The sequence below is a fragment of the Nilaparvata lugens genome, chromosome 1 (assembly GCF_014356525.2).
Source record: "Nilaparvata lugens isolate BPH chromosome 1, ASM1435652v1, whole genome shotgun sequence".
NCBI classification, from domain to species: Eukaryota; Metazoa; Arthropoda; class Insecta; order Hemiptera; family Delphacidae; genus Nilaparvata; species Nilaparvata lugens.
Genome location: NC_052504.1, coordinates 81051448 through 81074000, shown reverse-complemented (window position 1 = coordinate 81074000; position 22553 = coordinate 81051448). Strand labels below are relative to the sequence as shown.

At 35.2% G+C, this 22553-nt stretch overlaps 1 protein-coding gene and 1 long non-coding RNA gene across 2 annotated transcripts; one reads left to right on the top strand and one right to left on the bottom strand.

Annotated features, from left to right (window-relative positions):
- Nucleotides 1–6526: 6526 nt before the first annotated feature.
- Nucleotides 6527–7152, bottom strand: LOC120356149. Its single transcript, XR_005573950.1, has 2 exons — nt 7092–7152; nt 6527–6655 (listed from the first exon to the last, which is right to left on the bottom strand). It is a non-coding gene; the product is annotated as an uncharacterized LOC120356149 (long non-coding RNA).
- Nucleotides 7153–12600: 5448 nt separating this feature from the next.
- LOC111048066 (2-aminoethanethiol dioxygenase) lies at nt 12601–16008 on the top strand. The gene is made up of 2 exons (XM_022333906.2): nt 12601–13633; nt 15666–16008. The coding sequence occupies exon 1, from the start codon at nt 12811–12813 to the stop codon at nt 13600–13602; it is 792 nt and encodes a 263-aa protein (XP_022189598.2). The 5' UTR covers nt 12601–12810; the 3' UTR covers nt 13603–13633; nt 15666–16008.
- The last annotated feature ends 6545 nt before the right edge of the window (nt 16009–22553 follow it).

Genomic DNA, 22553 nt, shown 5'->3' with positions numbered 1-22553 from the left:
GTTCTAGACTTTAACTGGCTTTTAAACTCTGAGTCAGAAAATTGGCTTTCCGAGTCAGAGCATTGACGTAGTCGAGACTTAAATAGACATGGATTTTAATTTATAAAAAAATTTATTTTTCAAAAATAGAAAAATCTGGTGTGGCGCACTCACACAACTTTCCTTGCTGTTAAGAAAATTTATCACCTGACGCTAGTGTTCCCGCGCATCGCAAGTCTACTATGCAAAGATCTAAGCCAGCTGGTGACAGGACTATAAAGCTGGAGACTCACGAGGTCTGCTATCTCTTCATAGTGAATGATTTAATAGAATCAACAGTTGCCAACAGTTTGCAATTGAAATAATAACATTTTCTCGAATTTCGAGCTCATTTTAAATTTTAGGTGAAAATGTTACTAAACATTAATTGTAGAGATTTTTATGCTCAATCTTTTCCATTTGGAATTTTTTGTTTAAATTGTATTTGAAGCCTGATATTGGAAATCTAAAATCAAATTTTACCTAGATGGGGCGGAGCTCCTGAAATTTCTACAGATATGGGACTTGTGACAGTTGATAAAGCTTAACAATGACTATTTTAGGTATAAATTTAATCAAAATCGTTGGAGCCATTTTCGAGAAAATCGCGAAAAACCCTGTTTTTGACAACATTTTCGCCATTTTAGCCGCCATCTTGAATTGCATTTGATCGAAATTGTTCGTGTCGGATCCTTATAGGGGAAGGACCTTAAGTTCCAAATTTCAAGTCATTCCGTTCATTGGGAGATGAGATATCGTGTACACAGACGCACATACACTCTTACACACACACATACAGACCAATACCCAAAAACCTCTTTTTTGGACTCAGGGGACCTCGAAACGTATAGAAATTCACAAATTGGGGTACCTTAATTTTTTTCGGATAGCAATGAAAGTAAAAACCACTTTTTTAGACTCAGGGGACCTTGAAACGTATAGAAATTTAGAAATTGGGGTACCTTATTTTTTTCGGAAAGCAATACTTTCCTTACCTATGGTAATAGGGCAAGGAAAGTAAAAAAATTGTGGCAATTGTGTTTTTTTTAAATGTCACACCTTCAAGAGCGAATATCTCGAAAACTAGAGGAGATATAAAAAAAAGTTGTAGAATAAATATTGTAGGAGATTATGTAAGCTTTAATCTATATTATATAAAAGCGAAATGGCACTCACTCACTGACTGACTGACTCACTCACTCACTCGCATAACTAAAAATTACCGGACCAAAAACGTTCAAATTTGGTAGGTATGTTCAGTTGGCCCTTTAGAGGCGCACTAAGAAATCTTTTGGCAATATTTTAACTCTAAGGGTTGTTTTTAAGGGTTTGAAGTTCGTCTTTTAGCATGTATATTCTTCTTCTCCCAATCTCTTAATTATAATTGAAATTTCCATATCATATGTTACTATAGAACTATAATCTAGATAGAGTACCTCTTCGAAACAGTTGTTAACTGGCAACTAAATTAATAATTTTGTCAGGTTGGCATTAAGTTGAGTTGACTTTGTTATGTTTGCACCAAGTTGAAGATTTAAATGCATTTATCGCGGAAAAATTGACTGGGCACTGCTACTTCAATCCTGAGAATATTATATTACTAGCCGTCAGGCTCGCTTCGCTCGCCATATCCGTTTAGCCAGACGTTTAGTCTGGACCCCCGACTGGATTGTCCTAAAATATGATAAAAATGCTCAAATGAAAAATGCAGGCGAGCGAAGCGAGCCTGCTGATCTCATTTTTGGACTATCCAGTCGGGGGTCCAGGGGGCGGAGCCCCCTGGCTAGACGGATATGGCGAGCGAAGCGAGCCTGACGGCTAGTTTGTTATATAACAGTTAAGTCCTTAATATACATAGTTTTTGAGTTTTATGCGAGAAACCAAAAAAATGGTACCTTTAAACCACCCCCACCCCCTTAGCACAGGGATGGGGACTTTTAATATTACCTCCTTATTAACCTCAACAGATCTGCAGGGTCAAAAATTGTCTTCCAAACATTTCCCTCTATACCCTTTTTTTGACCATTCATTGCCTGGGCTAAATGTCAACCAGGGGTTGGGTGACTTTGTCTAACTTTGAAAAATATATGGAAAATTTTAATTTTCAAGATTTATACAAAGTAAAACCAAATGTCAACCTTTAAAATGGATAATTAAACTAAAAACAAATGAAAATCACTTCAAAAAATTACAAGTTATTTATTGAAAAATATTTATGTTTCTGCTGCCTAAAATTTTTTGTAACGTCTGGGCATGTTGGCTCCAGCTACAGAATAAGCAAAAAATGAATATTGAGAGCATATTAATTTTAAGCAAGGCGAATAATTATGTTTTATTAGGTAGAATACATTATATTTATCATACATTGAATTGTATTTGCATAATATATCCTGCATAATAACACAATTTTTATACTGGGACAAAGTCACCATAATTTTAACCTAAAATGACTTTCTAAATGATCACTATGTATAACAATTAAAATATAATGAAAAACAAAAATAAATGTACTCGCCGATATTATAAGTCTTTTAGAAATGAGTTTTCTAATAGGCTACGAAGTTTTCAGACAAAAAAATCACAAGATGAAGCAAGAAGCTAGATTTTATGTCGATAGTTCAAGTAATATATCGAGATTCGACAAGATATTGATTGTAAAACCTAGATCAAGGCTACGGATATAAATGTTAAACATCGATTTCGGATAACAGATATCGGAGATAAATGATTTGAATCTTTTCCGCGACGTGGGTCAAAGTCACCCCGAGTCGACGAGTCACCCCGTATTTTACAAAGACGACTTTCTAGAAGCCTAGGTGATGAAAAATGATACAATATAAGTAGATTATAATAAATGAGGTTATGTAGAGTTCTTTTTTATTATTGTATTACTTAATCATAAGTTAATAGGAAAAATATCAAATAAAATAATCATTGCTATAGATTCACTAAAAAGCTTGTAGTGCACCCAATAAAACACAGAAAGTGAGACAGAATAAGGGGCTAAACTATCTGTGATAATAGGAAAACAGCTACCATACAGGAAAACTTTATTTTCTATATGAAAACATAGCAAATCAAGTATGGGTGCCTCAGTAGCCTACCTACGTTTACTTATTGCAAATGTTAATTAATTTCATTAGATTATTGGACAGCAAAGGATACAACTGTAGCTTCAAATTGGGTGTAGAATTTACGTATAGAAACGTAGTGAATGATTCAAAATGTTGGCCAAAAAATGTAACACTAAAGCGTTTTTTATTCAGAAGACAAAACGTACAAATAGAAAAGTAGATTTTGTAAATAAAAATGACGTAATTACTGATTGTAATGAAATAAATTATTTGACTTCCTCGCATTGTGAGGAAAAAATTGTAAATAGAAATGTTTTACGTATATGTTTTTTGAATATTAGATCTATTTTTAACAAGGTTGAGGAATTGGAGGTTGAGTTGATTGAATTGAAGCCGGATATTTTGGCGTTCGCTGAGACTTGGTTAAACCAGGATAAAGATAAAGTTTTTAAAATACATGGATATGATAAAGTAGCAGTAGCAAATAGAAAAAAATCAAATGGTGGTGGAGTTGCTATATATTTGAAACAGAGCTTGAGCATGAAATCATACCCATTGCTATATGAAGATATCATGACTGAAGGGGTGTTTGAGGGTAGTGCATGTATTTTCAAAAGTGCTGAATATAAATTCGTATTTCTTGTTGTGTACCGTCCACCGCATGATAATAATTTCTACAATTTCATTGAAATATTGGAGCAATTGTTGAACCAACTCGAAAGTTTGAATGTTCCTATTTTAATATGTGGAGATATGAATATCGATGGCAATATTGATTCTGTATAGAAGATGTTTTTTTGATGTGTTGGAATCCCACAAATTGTTGAATGTTATAAAAATGAACACTAGAGTGACTCCAATGTATCAACACAATTGATTATGTACTGATAAGTGAGAACATAAAAAGTACAAAGCGGCTGTATAGACACACACCTTGTCTGATCATAGATGGCTTTACATAGATATAGATGTGCATGTTAATACCAAGTTATGCATGAAAATAGAGAGAAATAGAATTACAAGACTGGGTATGGACGAATTCTTTGGAAGACTTGGCATGATTAAATGGATGGACATGGATGGTGAAAAGTCTTGTGACGAATTGTTCAATAAATTTTATAACGATTATAGATACTGTTTTGAAATATGTTTTCCAAAAAAGATCTATAAGATTAATAACTCATTTGATATGAGTTGGATTGACAATGACATATATTGTCAAAAGAAAAATTAAAAGAAATGTATTGGAGGACTCGGCAAGTTGGTGATGAGAGAGCTAAGTTGGAGTATTGTAATGCAAAGAGACAGCACTCACAATTGGTTTCTGGTAATAGGAGGGCATTCTACCGAGATAAAATAATAAAGTCAAGAAATATCAGCAAAGAATCATGGAGAGTTGTTCACAGTCTGACAAAGGATACTTTCATCCATAATAATATGAGGTTGAAAATAGACGATGAGCCAGTTAATGATCCCATTAAGATTGCACAAGAGTTCAATAAATATTTCTATGAGGAGGTAAAGAGCCTTGTTGGTGATGAATTACACAATCAAGATATTATAGAGGATGTTTGCGAGCAAATCGATGGTCGTCAATTTCAATTAAGATCAACTTGTGCCGATGAAGTGATTGAAATTATTGATAGAGTGTGCAATAAACCAAGTGCTGGAGTTGACAATATCCCATGTAGACTAGTTAAAGCCTCAGCGCATATTATAGCTGAACCTTTGTCGTTGATTATTAATAAGTCATTTGAAGAAGGGAAGTTTCCAGAAGCGATTAAAACATCTAAACTGGTCCCAATATATAAAAAGAATGAAAAAGATGTAGTAAGCAACTATAGACCTGTAGCTGTACAATCAGTCTATTCCAAAGTTTTTGAAGTTGCTTATCTGGACAGATTGATTCCATATTTGGAGCAACACCGATTGATAAGTGGTAGACAATTCGGATTCCGTAAGAAAAAAAGCACAGCAGATGCAATTTTTGCCTTATTAACTGCAGTGTACGATAAAGTAGATTGTACGGACGAGGTGTACACAATATTCTACGATATGACCAAGGCATTCGATTGTGTTAATCACAGAAGGTTGAAGCTAAAACTTGTCAAGTATGGAATCACAGGAAAACCCTTGGATTGGATAATGACTTACTTGGAAAACCGACAACAACTAGTCACTGTGAGTCACATGGGAAAGGATAATGTTATTCGACATATAAGATCACAAGTGCAACAGGATGTTAACATAGGAGTGCCGCAAGGCTCAAATATGGGTCCAGTTCTTTTCCTGCTTTTTGTGAATGATCTTCCAACTTCAGTACAAGCGGGGGAGATTTGGATGTTTGCAGATGATGTGTGTCACCTCTTAGTAGACAGGAATTCTTCTGAAGCAATTAAGAAAACGCAACAAGGTTTGAATGAGATGAGTATATGGTGCACAGAAAATAAGCTGGTACTAAACCAAAAGAAAACGTGTGTGATGCAGTTCCATAATGTTAAGAAAAGAGACTTTAGTCCACGTTTGCGCATTGGTGATCAACACTTGCAATTGAATGAAAATGCCAAATACTTGGGAGTACACATTGCTGACAATCTACGTTGGGAAGAACACATTAATAATGTTGCTAAGAGATTAAACGTAGTGTGTTGCCTTGCACGTCGCCTGCAGAAAGTAGTGTACACTGAAGTATTGATGAAAGTTTATTATGGCTGCTTCCACAGTGTTTTAACATATGGCATCATATTCTGGGGAAATTGCACAGAAGCAGAAAGAGTATTCTTACTGCAAAAAAGAATAGTCAGAATTATAAGTGGTGCACACTATATTGAACATTGCAAACCAATATTCAGGAAGTTACAAGTGTTAACATTAACGGATGTGTACATACTGGAGTCAGCGACAACAATCCTGAAATATCCTGATCATTTTGAAAGAAACTCCAGCATTCACCACCACAATACTAGGCAGAGAGGGAACGTCCACATAGATAGACAACGGACAACACTAGCCTTGAATAGTACGAGGAATGTAGCCAGCAGGGTGTTTAACAGGCTCCCCTTAGACATAAGGAGGTATAGTGATCCTGCAATCTTCAGAAAATCTTTGAAGACATATCTGCTGGAAAAGAACTACTATTCCATGAAAGAGTTCTGGGAGGACGTGGACGTCTGACCTCAAGTTGAATCGGACAAACGACGACCACGGCTGCAAAGCTTCCAGTGGGATCATCACAAGTATGCAAGTGAGTATTGGAACACATCAACTTATATTTTATAGCTTTTATAAAGTTTCTTGTTTTTAATGTTGCCGAAGACCTGGCATTACTTGCCTGGGCTGAAGAAGTTAAATCATAAAGAAGTAAATAAACCATTTCACAAAACTTAAGTAACTTACATCTAGTTTTAATAAGTTGATATTAAAGGAAAACTTACTTGGTAGGTTTTTGATATTTCATTAGCTTCATTAACTTGAGCCATTCGTTCTCCACAGAAAACTCAAAATATAGGTACGATATAGGCAGTAGTAATGATGATATGCAGGAAAGCAATTGCTATTGTTATCTGAAAAATAGTTTCCAATTAAGCCTAGCATAAATTAAATAAATATAGGCTAAGTGAATTATCATCAGAATAAAACTAAATAGCCAAAATAAGTCAAATCAATAAAATATGGTATGCTATTCTAGTTTTAAGTTTGATGTTTTTAATTAAAAACATTGAAAATATATAGTTGTCTTTCTTATTGTATTACTTTATGTGATACCCATGATTATAAAATAAAGTGATAAACAATGAAACAATGTTGATCAACCAATCTCATTGATTCACAGTGAAACTTGCTTATTGTTTAACTCTAAATGTATTAGAAAATACTGTACCTATGTAACTAAGTTAATGACCAACAACCTTGAAAAATAAACATTAATTGTCATCATGGATAAATAGCAACATAATATTTCAATAGGAAAATTCAAATCCTAAATAATGAAATACTTACCAACATATAAGTCAGTTTCTTTCTTGTTATAATATAGATTTTTTTATTAGGTATGCTACATTATTGCTACTTCATTTTATAACTAATACCATAACCAACAGTAAAAACACAAATTAAAATTATAGTGGTTTATAAAATAATAGTCATGTACATATTTTGCAAGTTTTCAAAACTCTGTTATCTGTTTCAAACAAGACTGACGACTGTTGTCTGTTGATGAATTCATTCTAGGTTAACTATATATAGTGAGGTCCACGTTAAAATGGCAGTGGATAAAGATAGAAGAATAGCGATGCCGATTCTCTGCATTAATTAATTATATTTCTACACTGTCATAAACATAATTGGCATCGTTGTGGACCTAGAAAAGGATAATACCACCGTCTTTGTCGAATGATAGACAAGGATAGCAAAACCAAAGTTGATCTAATAGTCATTATAACGTGGACCTCACTATAGAACCCTTCATATTTGTTTTGCGATAAATTTGTTTCATCACACATTTACACAGTCTCGCTAATAACGATCGATACTGTGAGTTCGATATATTTCCAATTCCACATACTTTCAATTCCACCAGCTGACAAGATATTTTGAGTTCCGCCGGCCTGCACGATATTCGGAGTTCCGCCTGTCAACATATTCGGAGTTCCATATATTTCCAATTCCGGCCAGCTGCAAGATATTTTGAGTTCCAGATATTCCCAATTCAGGCGACCCATGGAAACTTGTAATCAATCGCCCATCTAACCAATGCTTTTTACATGACCCCAATACTAAACACGTCACGTGACCTTGGGAAGTTCCAATCCTGGTCTTCTGATTGGCTCGTGGCAGTGAACGAGATCATTTGATCCGGATCATTGAAGTGATCCGAACCTACCATCAATACTATTACAATGCGGCGCTTCCTAACAAGATGGCGGAAAATGGCGTCAGGATATAGCCAAGTTTCCGTACTGTATGTATACTGTGGTAATAGTATTGATGGTAGGTTTGGATCACTCTAATGATCCGGATCAATTGATCTGGTTCACTGCTACGAGCCAATCAGAAGACCAGGATTGGAACTTCCCAAGGTCACGTGACGTGTTTAGTATTGGCGTCAAGTAAAAAGCATTGGTTAGATAGGCGATTGATTACAAGTTTCCATTCTGTATATTCTGTGGCACAGCAGTCTGAGCACAGAATAGGTATAGAATGGAAACTGTCAATAAAACGCCTATTATACAATGCTTTTTACATGGCGCAAATACTATATAAACACGTCACGTGACCTTAGGAAGTTCAAATCCTGGTCTTCTGATTGGCTCGTGGCAGTGAATGAGATCAATTATTAATCCGGATCATTAAAGTGATCCGAACCTCCCATCGCTACTATTTTTTTTCTTTATATAGTGAAGTCCACGTTATAATGGGCAGTGAAGAAAGATAGGAGAGAAACGTTGCCAAGTCTCTCCATTTTGCCATTGAGTGTACACAGCTGTTACTCAATTCATCCCATTAAATTTGATCTAATGATAATTATCATTTCCTCAATTAATAATCAATTTAATGTCAAATTAATCAAAAAGTTTTTTCCATAATTTGATTTGAAAATTTGCTTTCATAACTGAGATTAGATTTTTATTTTCATACAAACCTGAAATGGCGGCTAATTTAAAAAGCTGTGATATAACAATCTGAATTTCAAAACAACAGAAATTGAGTTATTTGGTAGGTATTCTATTCCAATTTCTTTTAAAAATGATCGAAATCCTATTTAATGAAAATAGTTCTGATATAACTTTTCAAATATTATTTATACCGGTACGAGTAGGTCTAACCTATATGTGTAGGCTAACTGAAGCATGGATGAAGTCTAGGATGGTTAGTTATCAACTTTTAAAATGTCATTTCAGGTATTTTAACTGTGTTTCTCATACGGCAATGTCTAAAAATTATTTCATTGTTTCAAATATACATTTTGAATCAATTATCTGACTTGTGTACTCAAATATTATTTTTTGACCGAGCGAAGTGAGGTCTAAGATTCAAGTTGATGGTTTGGTATTTCTCTTAATGTTTAAATGTTTATAATAATATGTTGCACTTTTACGGTGGAACGAGGTAATAGATTTTCATGAAATTTGACAGGTATGTTCCTTTTTAAATTGCGCGTCGATGTATATACAAGGTTTTTGGAAATTTTGCATTTCAAGGATAATATTAGAGGAAGAAAGAGCCTCCTTCATACGTCAATATAAGAGTAAAAATCAGACTATAAAATTCATCAAAAATCAGCTGTTTTGTTGACTATAAATCGCATGCCATGATGCATGCAATTCAATATCTCAATGTAACTTGAAAAATCAGCAGCTGTGTAGACTATAAAAGGCATGCCTCATTCAATGTAATTTCATACACTATTTAATAGGATGCAAAGAACTTATAACAGCTTGTCTGGATGCCTAGATGTCTTCTGGTTTTCTCGCGCTAAATTCTGGAGAGCATTTATGATAATTAAGTCTTGTGTATGCATGATCTGATTGAATAAATAGTTGTTGTATCAGTGTGGATGTGCATATGGTTTGGGACGTCGTTCAGTTATAAATGTTATTTATTCTATTATATAATATATAAGCTTATGCTGTATGGGTCAGCATGTGGAAGCGTCAGAAGTGACTTGTCATAATTAAAAAAAAACAAAACAAAAATTACATTGAAGGACAATATGCTATATGCAGTATTACTCAATGTCAATCCCAAATGTCAATTCTCTGTAATACTCCTTTGATCCATTTAAGCCCCACATCACCTGCCGCATGCACCTCCTGCAATCCTCCCTCACATGGGAACAGAGGGCAGTTCGAAACCAAGTGCTCCATTGTCTGTGTCTCGCCAGATTCACAGTATGGGTCAGGTGTAAAGCCCCATAAGGCAAGAGACTGGGCGCATCTTCCAGTAGATGTCCCGAACCTGTTCAAACAGCACCACTGCCGGCGGCCAAGCTGTGTCCCTGGCACCTGTACATTTGGATCCTCAATTAGGTGTTTATTTTTTACTGATGAGGAGGACCACCTTGCCTTCCAAATTGTTTCAATATCCTGACCATTCTGATCATCTAATCTCAGATACCTCCTAGATTGTAGCCGTCTTGCTGGTGCATTATTTAGCTCCTTAGCTATTGACAACTCATTCCTTGAGACAACCCTTTTAACATGTTGTCTTGTCTTATTCAATCTGCGGAGGTCTGGTGGAAGGACATTACAAAGCACAGGTAGCCAGTTTGTCTCTGTTGGTCTTATTGTACCACTGATTTTTCTCATGTATTCATTTAGCTGCACATCGATCTTTCCCACATGTGCACTATGTGCCCACACAGGTGAGCAGTATTCAGCCACACTGTACACCAAGTCACTGTACTGTCAGCCACACTGGCCGCTTTGTTCCGGCATCTTTCTGAACGTGGCCTTACTCTACCATCTCTAAAAGTTAGAAATCATATGAAAGATGTGTGCCTCCTCATGGTGCGGCTGGATAGCTTGACTTGAAAAGGCTAAAGTCAAGTGAACAAAAACGGAACATAACCGCCATAGCGGACCGGCATAACATCTGCCAGAGCCAGGTTGATGATTTGAAACCACCTTATTTCCCCCTCCCTCACCTATCATACCTTTTCCCCCCTTTTCCACACACCTGCTTTTTCCAACATTCTTTGTACCCTCTTTCTTACACCAACCAAGCGGCTCCTAATAAAAATAACATTCTGCATCCCGGGGGTATTGGTATTGAATGGATATTGGTGATGTAGCACAGGGAAATTATTAATTGTCACTGCAAAAAGTAATTGAGGTGCCCCACAGTGTAAGCCTCAGAAAAGCTGACCGGACACAAATGTCTCCCGGTCGAATGGGCCAAAACAGCCCTTGTCAGGGCTCAACACAGCAACACAGCTATTTATTCTATTGATAAAAGTTTTGTTCATTATTTGTTATTATATTCTTCAATTTTTATAAGTTTTGGAATTTTGAGTTCTCAATTTGTTTTATTTTTACTTTTTCCATAAGTATTTGAAATCTTTGTATTTTTCATTTTTGAATTGAGTGGTATTTTTGTTGTTCGTATTATTTATTATTGAATAAGTTCATATTATTTTTATCATTATTTCTCTTTTTTCATTTGTATCTGTACAATTTTTTTTATTGTTAAGGAGACATATTTAGGGAAACCCGTTGTCTCCATTGTGGATAAATAAATAAATAAAATAATGAACTATTTATTGCATGCAATAACACGCATGCAATAAATAACTGAAATAACATAGTATTTTCTCTCGAACTTTCTCTGCTTTCTCTGCTGTCCTGTTGACAGTATGTCTTGAAGGAGATTAGCATTTTTTATACACCTACCCCAACAGCCATTAGCCGTTTTTACACCAATATCTCGCCGACATGACATACAGACAGGATTTACTCTGATGGACAGTATAAGAGGAGGCTGCGGTTTATTACTGCGCAAGGTCTACTGTTCACAGAACTACTAGTGATAGAATGAAGAAAAAAATGGCGACTGATAATGTATTGTTTACTTTTGTACAGTCACTGTCAAAAGTAAAAATAGAATATTCTGGCAAACTGACAACATTGCAAAGCTAGAGAGAGATAGCGCTATCTGTTTTGTTGTATGATAGAGAATGACAGCAAAAGTATTGTCAATCGTACACTGCCTTTATAACATGGAACTCACTATAGTGAGGTCCACGTTATAATGACAGTATTTGATAAACTTTGATGTTGCTATCCTTGTCTATCATTCAACAAAGCTGGTAGTACTATCCTTTTCTAGCTCCGCAACAAGGCCAAATCTGTTTTTGACAGTGTAGAAATATAATTAATTAAGGCAGAGAATCGGCATTGCCAAATCTGTTTTTGACAGTGTAGAAATATAATTAATTAAGGCAGAGAATCGGCATTGCGTTACCTTGGGAAGTTCCAATCCTTGCCTTCTGATTGGCTCGTGGCAGAGAATGAGATCAATTGATCCGGATCATTAAAGTGATCCGAACCTACCATCAATACTATTACAATGCGGCGCTTCCTAACAAGATGGCGGATTTTTGCGCCAGGGTACTAGCCAAGTTTCCATACTGTATGTATACTGTGGTCTGAGGCACACTGGTCACTGAGGCATACTGAGGAGTGAGGAGTGTTGCAAGTTGCCAATGGCGAGGGACATAATTTTCCCCGGAATCAGTACCAAAAACTCGAAATTATGAACTGAAATCCCCAGAAATAATAAATATGATAATTTTCCTCAATATAAATATAAAATAGTCATTCAATTGAAAAGTAGTTGAGATTGAAACGTATAAATGTTCCTCTACTCAATTTTGTTTTGTGGGTCTCCTTACCAGAGGCACCCGAGGCATCGTGAGCTGAGGCAAAAGCCTGTGTGTGTGTGTGTGTGTGTGTGTGTGTGTGTGTGTGTGTGTGTGTACTGCTCTACATTAGCAGCTGTTATAATCAAGGCTACCGTTTATTATTCTAGTCTTCACGGTTTACAAACACAAATGTCAAAGCGGAAAGAACTCTTTTAAATTCAACATTATTTAAATATTTTAACAGTGAGCCAATGAGTGAAAATTTTGAGTTTGCAGATTATTCGTAGTTTGTTACGGCTTAGATCTTACTTTGTTTTAATATGATCATTTCATCAACCATATAAACAAGTAAAAGTGATGGCAACGTTAATTGAAGCTGTAAAACGACAAGCTCTATCAACTTTTTCTAAAAATTGTTCTAGCGTATACTTTGAAGAAAACTTGAGCAAGTTAAGATTGTTAGCTAGTAAATTAACCTCAAGTGATGTTGAACTTGATAAATCTTTATTACTTAATAGTGATTTACCCAATACTAATATAAAAAGTTCAAAATCAAGGTTAGCCCCAGTGACATATATAGAGGTTTTTGAAAATCCAGACATTACTATTGGTATTTTTATCTTGAAGAGTGGAGCCAGACTTCCTTTACATGATCATCCACTGATGTATGGAATACTAAAGGTGATACATGGTAAAGTTCGGATTCATAGTTACTCACCTCTATCAAGAGAGGATTTGACCGAGGAACAAGCTTCTGAAACTAGCTTTGTTGATAGGTGTGGTAAGCAGTACAGTTCACATGATGCTGATACATCACCAACCGATCTATTCAGGCAAGCTTGTCTTTTTGCTGTGAAAGAACCAGAAATTATAGTTGATCAGTCTGATGATGCATGTTTATTATCTCCACAAAGAGGCAATTTACATGAAATACACACGGTAGATGGCCCAGCAGCTTTTGTAGATATACTATCACCTCCGTATGATGCAGATATTCCAGGATTTGGACCTAGACCGTGTAGATATTTTAGGGAAGTAAGTCATTCAAATGAAAATCTCGTGAGCAAATTAATCACAATTCCAAGTCCATCTGATTATTGGAGTGATACTGCCCCGTACACAGGTCCTCCATGTAATAGTGATGAATGACACTACTTATGATTCAACTAAAGTATTTCAGGTGAGTATACAAAGCCGTTTTAATTATTTTTATGTCCATAATGTGGGTATTAGACTCCCAGGGACAAGTCAAGAAAAAGCACAAAGCAAAAAACCTGCAATTAAAACAAAGTCAAGATTAGTTTAAACAAAAGCAGTTTTAACAGAAACCCAATAAAATGAATATATTAAAAAATAAGAGATTTCCAAGCTGTTGTCCAACCAAGATTAGTTTAAACAAAAGCAGTTTTAACAGAAACCCAATAAAATGAATATATTAAAAAATAAGAGATTTCCAAGCTGTTGTCCAACATGAAAAACTTGTACGTAGTGAGTACAATGTCTCATCTAAGTATACGCTTTTCAAAGCTTCTATTATTTGCTTGTTCTAGAGCCTGATAGATATGCTAATCCCGACCGAATCCTGTTCAACCGTTGGTAAGGTTTATCCAGTCTTAATCTGCCTCTGGTCTCATATGGGTGGATGTTCTGCCTGATTGCAAGCTTTCCATGTGTTTTGCAAAAAGTATGAAAAATATAGAGGGAGAAGACTAGATCTTTTCTATTACTAATAGGGGATGACAGTGTACAATTTCCCCTGCAACATTAAGGATCATCAGGGCTCTTTTTGAATGAGCAAGACTCGTGTCACATCTGTGACTCCATCCCTTAGCGTGAGGTGTACAAAATTACACTCTATAAAAACAGAAATAGTATAGATTAATATGGTATTTGCATTTATATGCAGCAAAACAGCATTTAAAATTCCTGAACTGTAAACCCACCCTGCAGCGGACAGCATCAATGTGGTCAGCCCAAGAAAGTTTCCTGTACAGGATAGAACCCAACAGTTTTACTGGCGAAAAAACATATCCATCCACATTTCTGGTGCTGAATATGATTCTCTATTTTTTATTCTTTACTATAGGCCTTTTAACAACGCAGTTTTTTAATTAAGATTGTTTTCAGTTGCTTAACTTATAACTTGTTGGTAGTATAAAATTAATATCAATCATCAACTCTTGACTCTTCCTTTAATTTTGTTGTATGGTGAATGAACATTCAAGCTAATATACCTCTTTTATAGTAGCAGTTACAGTTACACATTCACCAATTTATAACTTATAATACGACTTTGTATACTCCTATTCTTTGAAAAATATAAATTCACAATGAGGAATAACTTGAGATTATTTATATTTAACACGAAATACGGTGATCTATTAATACTTCAGTAACTGAGACAGTAAAACGTTAAGTAGATGAATGGAGGTTTTTCATGCCTTATGCCAAACATATTAATTTGTTAGATAAAGCTAAATAATGAAAAATATTTGAAAATGGTATTGTACTTGGAAGAATATGACTTCACATCGTCTTAGATTATGTCACCATCCCATTCTAATGGGTTTGGCATTCCCGTTGCTCTGATTCAGGGTATAACATAAACACATTACCAGTGCTCATTTCTCAGCAGACCTCTCAATTTTCTAAAATTTAATATGGATCTTTACAGCTTCTTACATACTCAAAGAATATGATGCACCCATTTCAGCTTTCAATAAATATTGAAGCTAAGGAAAGTGACATGTTTTAAGATCTGTGCTGCCAAGAGTACAAATCACTTCTTGGGTCTTGCCTTCATTGAGATGCTGCTTATTTGCTGAGAACCAGTTCTGGGCCTCAGAGAAGGGTTGCTGTTCTCTTAATCCTGCTGCTGTGGGTTCACTACCCTTACTGATTATTGTGGTACCTATCTGATTGAACGCTTGAGTTTGCTAGTCTCAGATCATAATCAGGGATGGCAAAGGTCCAAGCACTGATCCCTGTACCATGAGGTATATATTTTTTTCCTTTGAAGTAGCGTCCATCTGTGAAACAACCTGCTAACGATCCAGCAAATAATATGTTATCATGCTCTATATTTTGTCCTGAAAACCATACCTGGAGAGCCCGGACACCTATGGGCTAATCAATGCTATGTTCAATTATTGTGCACATCCAATTTAACTTTAATCTACATTATTTTAAATTTGCCTCTTATTGTGTTTCAGGCAAGTAATATCCCAGGCAGTACTCCAGACTATTGGCAGATGGCTTATTAAATTAAGTTCTATGATGATAATTTTGTAGCGCTGGCCTGCAAAGCTCAAACTGATCTAGGCAATTTTTACTTACATAATTGACTATCTATAGAAGAATAATTCCTAGTCAATAATTTCCATAGTTCAATCAATTATTCTGATATCAGTCGCCGTTCTATTTTAATGTAGTATTGTTCATTATCTTTGAAAAATAATTATTGCATATCTGGAAATTGCTATCCAACGATCCTTTTTAGTATTTTTGTAGTATCTATGATCTATGAATTAAGAATAAATGTATTTTTAGTCCAAACTCGAATTATTGATTCTTATTATTAGATATAAATTTTGAATAATGAATGCAACTGGTCAAATCCAAATTATGTTGAGCAATGATGATTAAGAGCCCCATTAGTTAGTCATAATTATGTACGGTATGATTATCATATTTTAGTCACAAAGGTATTCGACTAATTTTTATCGAAGATTTAATTCCCGTAAACCCGTAATTCTTTTAGTTCTCTTAAACCCGTCTCAAGACAATAAAATATTTGATAATAAAGTATCATACAGGGTGGGTGAAAAGTCCGAGAACTGCTTAATATCTCATACACAAAGGTAATTTTACAGTGGGTGTGATTGGGGATCCTACTCAAATTGAAAATACTACTTTACTATGACTTCAAAAATTTGGTCCGCAATCTTGTATAGATTGTATTGAATGCAACTTTGTTTTTTTTTTTAATAGGAAGGTGGTCATGCGATACATGATTTCGATACGGAATTTCAAGACAAAATGGATCGCGAAAACCGCATATCGATATATCAAACCGTTTGGAAGATATTCACATTATTAATCAATCGTATTCAAAGCATAAAGGGAAGAAAAAAGTATGAGAACGGCTTAGTATCTCATGAAAAAATGTGATTTCAAGATGGGTGTAATTAGGGATTCGACTCAAATTTAAAATACTACTTTGCTTTGAATTTGAAAATCTGGTGAGCCATATTGGATCCGCCATTTTGAATGCATTTTTTTCAAATATGAATGTGGTCATGCTATACATGATTTCAATACAGAATTTCAAGAAAATGAATGACTAAAACCGCACATCGATATCTCAAACCGTTTCGAAGATATTCACATTATTACTCAATACCACTTATCTATTTCATTTCTGATTTGCATGCTATTGATTTATAATGTGAATATCTTCCAAACGGTTCGAGATATCGATGTACGGTTTTCGCCATTCATTTTGCCTTGAAATTCCGTATTGAAATCATGTATCGCATGACCACCTTCCTTTTTAACGAAGTTGCATTCAATATGGCAGACCAGATTTTTGAAGTGATAGTAAAGTAGTAATTCCAATTTTAGTAGGATCCCCAATCACACCCACTGTCTTATTACCTTTGTGTATGAGATATTAAACCATACTTAGAGTTGGCCTATACAAAAAATATACGGTAATTGGGTTGTTTCTTAGACAGCCATCACAATTTAAGTTTGTGATCATAAATATTGACAAAAAGCCGTTTTCGGACTTTCCACCCAGCCTGTATAATTATATGATCATATGACTGTGCAAGGTCTTATCTATTTGTACCGAGTTTTCGAGCGAATTAAGACTCGTCTCGGACTCTATAGTGAGGTCCACATAATGGCAGTGTTTGATCAACAATGTTATTGCTATCCTTGTCTATTATTAAACAAAGCGGATAGAGCTATCTCTTTCTCGCTTTGCTCAGTTGCCAGATCGTTTTTAAATAATGTAGAATTAATAATTAATTAACTAAATATTTCATCTTAATATTATGAAACTATAGAAAAATATAATTTCTTGCTTTATAAAATATAATTGATTATTTTAAACGAGAATGAACAGTTAATATTACATTAATAAACCTGTATCAGCTACCGTCAATAGAAGGCATTGACAAGACTGAGGATCGGCAACGTTTTTCTCCTATCTTTCTTTACTGCCATTATAACGTGGACTTCACTGTAGTAGGCCTAAATCAACGTTAGTAGACAAAACAGTAGACTACTAACTTTGGGCCTATATAGCTCAAGGTCTATAGAAACCATGATATAGGTTTTATAGACCTTGATATAGCTATAGAAAACGCTGCTATACATTTAAGTACAGCTTACAACAATTGCCAAAATTGAAATCTTTTTACTTTCCTTCCCCTATTACCATAGGTAAGGAAAGTATTGCTTTCCAAAAAAAATTAAGTTACCCCAATTTCTAAATTTATATACCGGTACGTTTCAAAGTCCGATGAGACCAAAAAAGAGGTTTATGGGTATTGGTATGTCTGTGTACACGTTATCTCATCTGCCAATCAACGGATTGACTTGAAATTTGGAACTTGAGGTCCTTACACTATAAGGATCCGACACGAACAATATCAATAAAATGCAATTCAAGGTAGCGGCGAAAATAATGTCAAAAACGGGGTTTTTCGCGATTTTTCAACAGCTTCAACGATTTTGATCAAATTTATACCTAGAATAGTCGTTGATAAACTGCCACAAGTCCCATATCTGTAAGAGTTTCAAGAGCTCCGCTCCATCTATGCAAAGTTTGATTTTAGATTTCCAATTAACAGGCTTTACATACAATTAAAACGAAACATTTCAGGTGGAAAAGATTGAGCATGGAAATGCGTCCAGTAACGTTTTACTTTCCTTGCCCTATTACCATAGGTAAGGAAAGTATTGCTTTCCAAAAAAAATTAAGGTACCCCAATCTCTAAATTTCCATACGTTTCAAAGTCCCCTGAGTCCAAAAAAGTGGTTTTTGGGTATTGGTCTATATGTGTGTGTATGAGTGTATGTGCGTCTGTGTACACGATATCTCATCTCCCAATTAAATTTTAATGACTTGAAATTTGAACTTAAGGTCCTTACAATATAAGGATCCGACACGAACAATTTCGATCTAATGCAATTCAAGATGGCGGATAAAATGGAAAAAATGTTGTCAAAAACAGGCTTTTTCGCGATTTTCTCGAAAACGGCTCCAACGATTTTGATCAAATTTACACCTAAAATAGACATTGATAAGCTCTATCAACTGCCACAAGTCCCACATCTGTAAAAATTCCAGGAGCTCCGCCCCATCTATGCAAAGTTTGATTTTAGATTCCAAATTATCAGGCTTCAGATACAATTTGAACAAAAAATTTCCAAGTGGAAAAGATTAAGCATGAAATCTCTACAATTAATGTTCAGTAACATTTCCACCTAAAATTTAAAATAAGCTCGAAATTCGAGAAAATGTTAATATTTCAATTGCAAACTGTTGGCAACTGTTGATTCTATTAAATCATTCATTATGAAGAGATAGCAGACTTCGTGTGTCTCCAGCGTTATTGTCCTGTCACCAGCAGGCTCAGATCTTTGAATAGTAGACTCGAGATGCGCGTGAAATCTAGCGTCAGGTGATCAATTTTCATAACGGCTAGGAAAGTTGTATGAGTGCGCCACTCCAGATTTTTCACCTAATATTAAAAATAATCTCGAAATTCTAGGAAATGTGATTATCCATATTATGCAAACTTAATGAGAGAGGCAACTGTTGATTTTATCAAATCATTCACTGGAGGAGATAACAGAATTGATCTCGTCAGCTGGTCAATTTTATATGTAACCGCCCCTGATGGGGGGTAGAAAGAGAGATCTCTAAAATACTAAAGGGCGAGTCATGGGACTGGACAAACAACAAGCTTTTGCATTCTATTTAACTTCTAAGGGCCGGTAATGCTGAAACTAAACAGCTGGAGTCAGAAAATTGGCATTCCAAAACGGGGCGTAGTCGCAGTTCACGTTTAAATTACATTTTGAAAAACAAGAAAATTGAACATGAAATAAATAGAAAGTAATGTAAAGTTTCAGCTATTTCGAACTATTTAGGAATGTTTCATTTCGTCAAGGAAAAACGTTTCCAATAATTATAGAAATGAGAAAATGAAGATTATCATAGAAACTGCTACTGTGCCCCATTTCTGTAAGTCAATTTTCTGACTCCAGCTGTTTAAAGTCTAGAGCTTAGCTAAATCCCGAGCTCGGAAACCGGTCTAAATTTCATTAAATGAATTAATCTAATTTAAATTAGGACACCAAATAATCTGCATCGTTCATTGCACATTCTATAAAACTGCCATAGTAGATTTTGCTAACTGTTCGTCTGGAATTTTAACTGTTTACGAAGGTAGCGTGGACTTGACTCAATTTTCTACTAAATGAATAACTAGGGACTCGTTCATATATAGGGGTTTTTACATGAGCTAGAAAATATAATGGCACTCACCATCGTTTGAATTATAGATCTATTAGAATTTTCACTACACTATTGTTGATTCACTAGAAGTTTCAATAAACATTCACACATTAACTTCCCTAATTATTAATAAACTATTTCAACATAATACACGGCTAAAAATAATACATTTTAACAAATTTACACAACAAACAAACACGTTAATTTTGGGCCCTCGAGACCCGAGGCTACCTCTGGATTTAATTGTGACTTCAGCCGCGGCTTGATTCGAACTGAACTTTTCCACGCAAATTATGTTCCCCTTCCACCAACGAGACAACGGTCCACGTGGAGACGAGCATTATTCCGTGGGAAAGGAAAATAATGCAAGTTTGAAATATTCCCAAATACTCCTGTATTTTCCATCGCTAACGGAAGTACAGTTCCTTGAGAATACCTCAACCCTGTATAAAATTGGAGTTTTCCCGGACGCAATTAAGTTCAACAGAAAATAAATTTCACACGATAAAAACTTACACACAAGATTCAGCCACAAGATCACTAAATTTTCAGTGGAAAATTCCTAATTCTATACCATTTCAAATGAACCCAATCAATAAATTTCAACCAATCAATCAACACAATACAATATAGGTACCTAAAAGAAATCAAAACACAAAAAAATCACAATCAAAAATAAATTTCCAATATTAATATTTATTCCAATATCACAACTATTAGGTACATATTTCCTACGAGTATAATGGAAATTTTCAGAACGGCAAGGAAAGTTGTGTGAGTGCGCCTCATCATATTCTTTTTAATGCTCACAGACAATATTACTTGTCTGCCAGTATATTATTTATGCATCTAGACGTTTAATTTTTCCCTCTCTGTTGCTGTATGTGTTTACAAATAATATATTCATAATATAATATACTATACCTATATAACTAAAATATTATAAAATTTCATGAAAATCTATTGCTGTGCTTCGCCGTAAATGCGGAACATATAAACATATATAAAGAGAAATGCAAAACCATCGACTTGAATCTTAGACCTCACTTCGCTCGGTCAATTATTGACCGAACGTATAGTGAGGTCTATGTTTTAACTCGGATTTTCTTTTGTCTGTATGTAACGCGATTACGGTCAAACGCGGTGATAGAATTCGATGAGATTTGGCAGGAATATTCCTTTTTTAACTGCGCGTAGACAATAGGCCTACGTATACACAAGGTTTTTGGAAATTTTGCATTTTTGACCGAGCGAAAGATTATAATTATAGTCTAAGATTATACTTAGATCTATAATTATATAAGCGAAATGGCACACCCTCACTGATTGACTGACTGACTCACTCACTCGCAGAACTAAAAATCTACTGGACCAAAAACGTTCAAATTTGGTAGAGGTATGTTCAGTTGGCCCTTTAGAGGCGCACTAACGGATTTGCAAGAATTTTAACTCTAAGGGTGGTTTTTAAGGGTTTAAAGTTCGTCTTTTAGCATGTAAATTCTTCTTATTCAAATCTCTCAATTATGATTGAAATGTCCATACCATATGTTAATATAGAACTATAATCTAGAGAGAGAACCTCTTCGAAACAGTTGTTAACTGGTAACTAAATTAATAATTTTAAGGGTTGACATTAAGTTGAGTTGACTTTGTTAGGGTGGCACCAAGTTGAAGATTGAAACGCATTTATCGCGGAAAAATTGATTGGGCACTGCTACTTCAATCAGAGCTATTCCTGGGAATATTATATTATATTACTAGCCGTCAGGCTCGCTTCGCTCGCCATATCCGTTTAGCCAGACGTTTAGTCTGGACCCCCGACTGGATCGTCCTAACATATGATAAAAATATGACATAAAATTTCAAATTTGGTAGGTATGTTCAGTTGGCCCTTTAGAGGCGCACTAAGCACGGATTTGGAAAAATTTCCAAAGATATGCCCAAAATCTGCGTTTTTCCATCGTTTTTTTTAGCGTTCTCTCAGCTTTATCAAGAATAAATAAACAGAAAATGTTCAAATTTATTTCAGCTAGGGTGTTTAATAATGTTGTGTTAGAAGGAATTTGAAATAACGCCAAAGATACGCCCAAAATTAGCGGTTTTTTGCGTTTTCTCAGTTCTTTCATCAAGTAATAGACAGAAAATGTTCAAATTTGGTACAGAGGTTTAGCTATGGTCTACAAATTTTGTAATAAGATGACTTTGATATTTCATCAAAGATACGCCCAAAATCAGCGTTTTTCCAAAGTTTTTCACAGCTTTTCTGCGTTTTCTCAGTACTTTGACTTTCTGATGGAATGAAGCATGCTCAAATGGAAAATGCAGGCGAGTGAAGCGAGCCCGCTGATCTCATTTTTGGACGATCAAGTCGGGGGTCCAGGCTAGACGGATATGGCGAGCGAAGCGAGCCTGACGGCTAGTATAGTCTTAGATTCAAGTCGGCGGTTTGGCATTTCTCTTAATGTTTAAATGTTTATTCGTTGCGCATTTACGGGGAAACGCGGTAATAGATTTTCATGAAATTTGACAGGTGTGTTCCTTTTTTAATTGCGCGTCGACGTATATA

Coding starts and splice junctions, on each gene's coding strand:
- LOC111048066 (XM_022333906.2), top strand. CDS start 12,811: ATGGCAACGTTAATTGAAGCTGTAAAACGACAAGCTCTATCAACTTTT.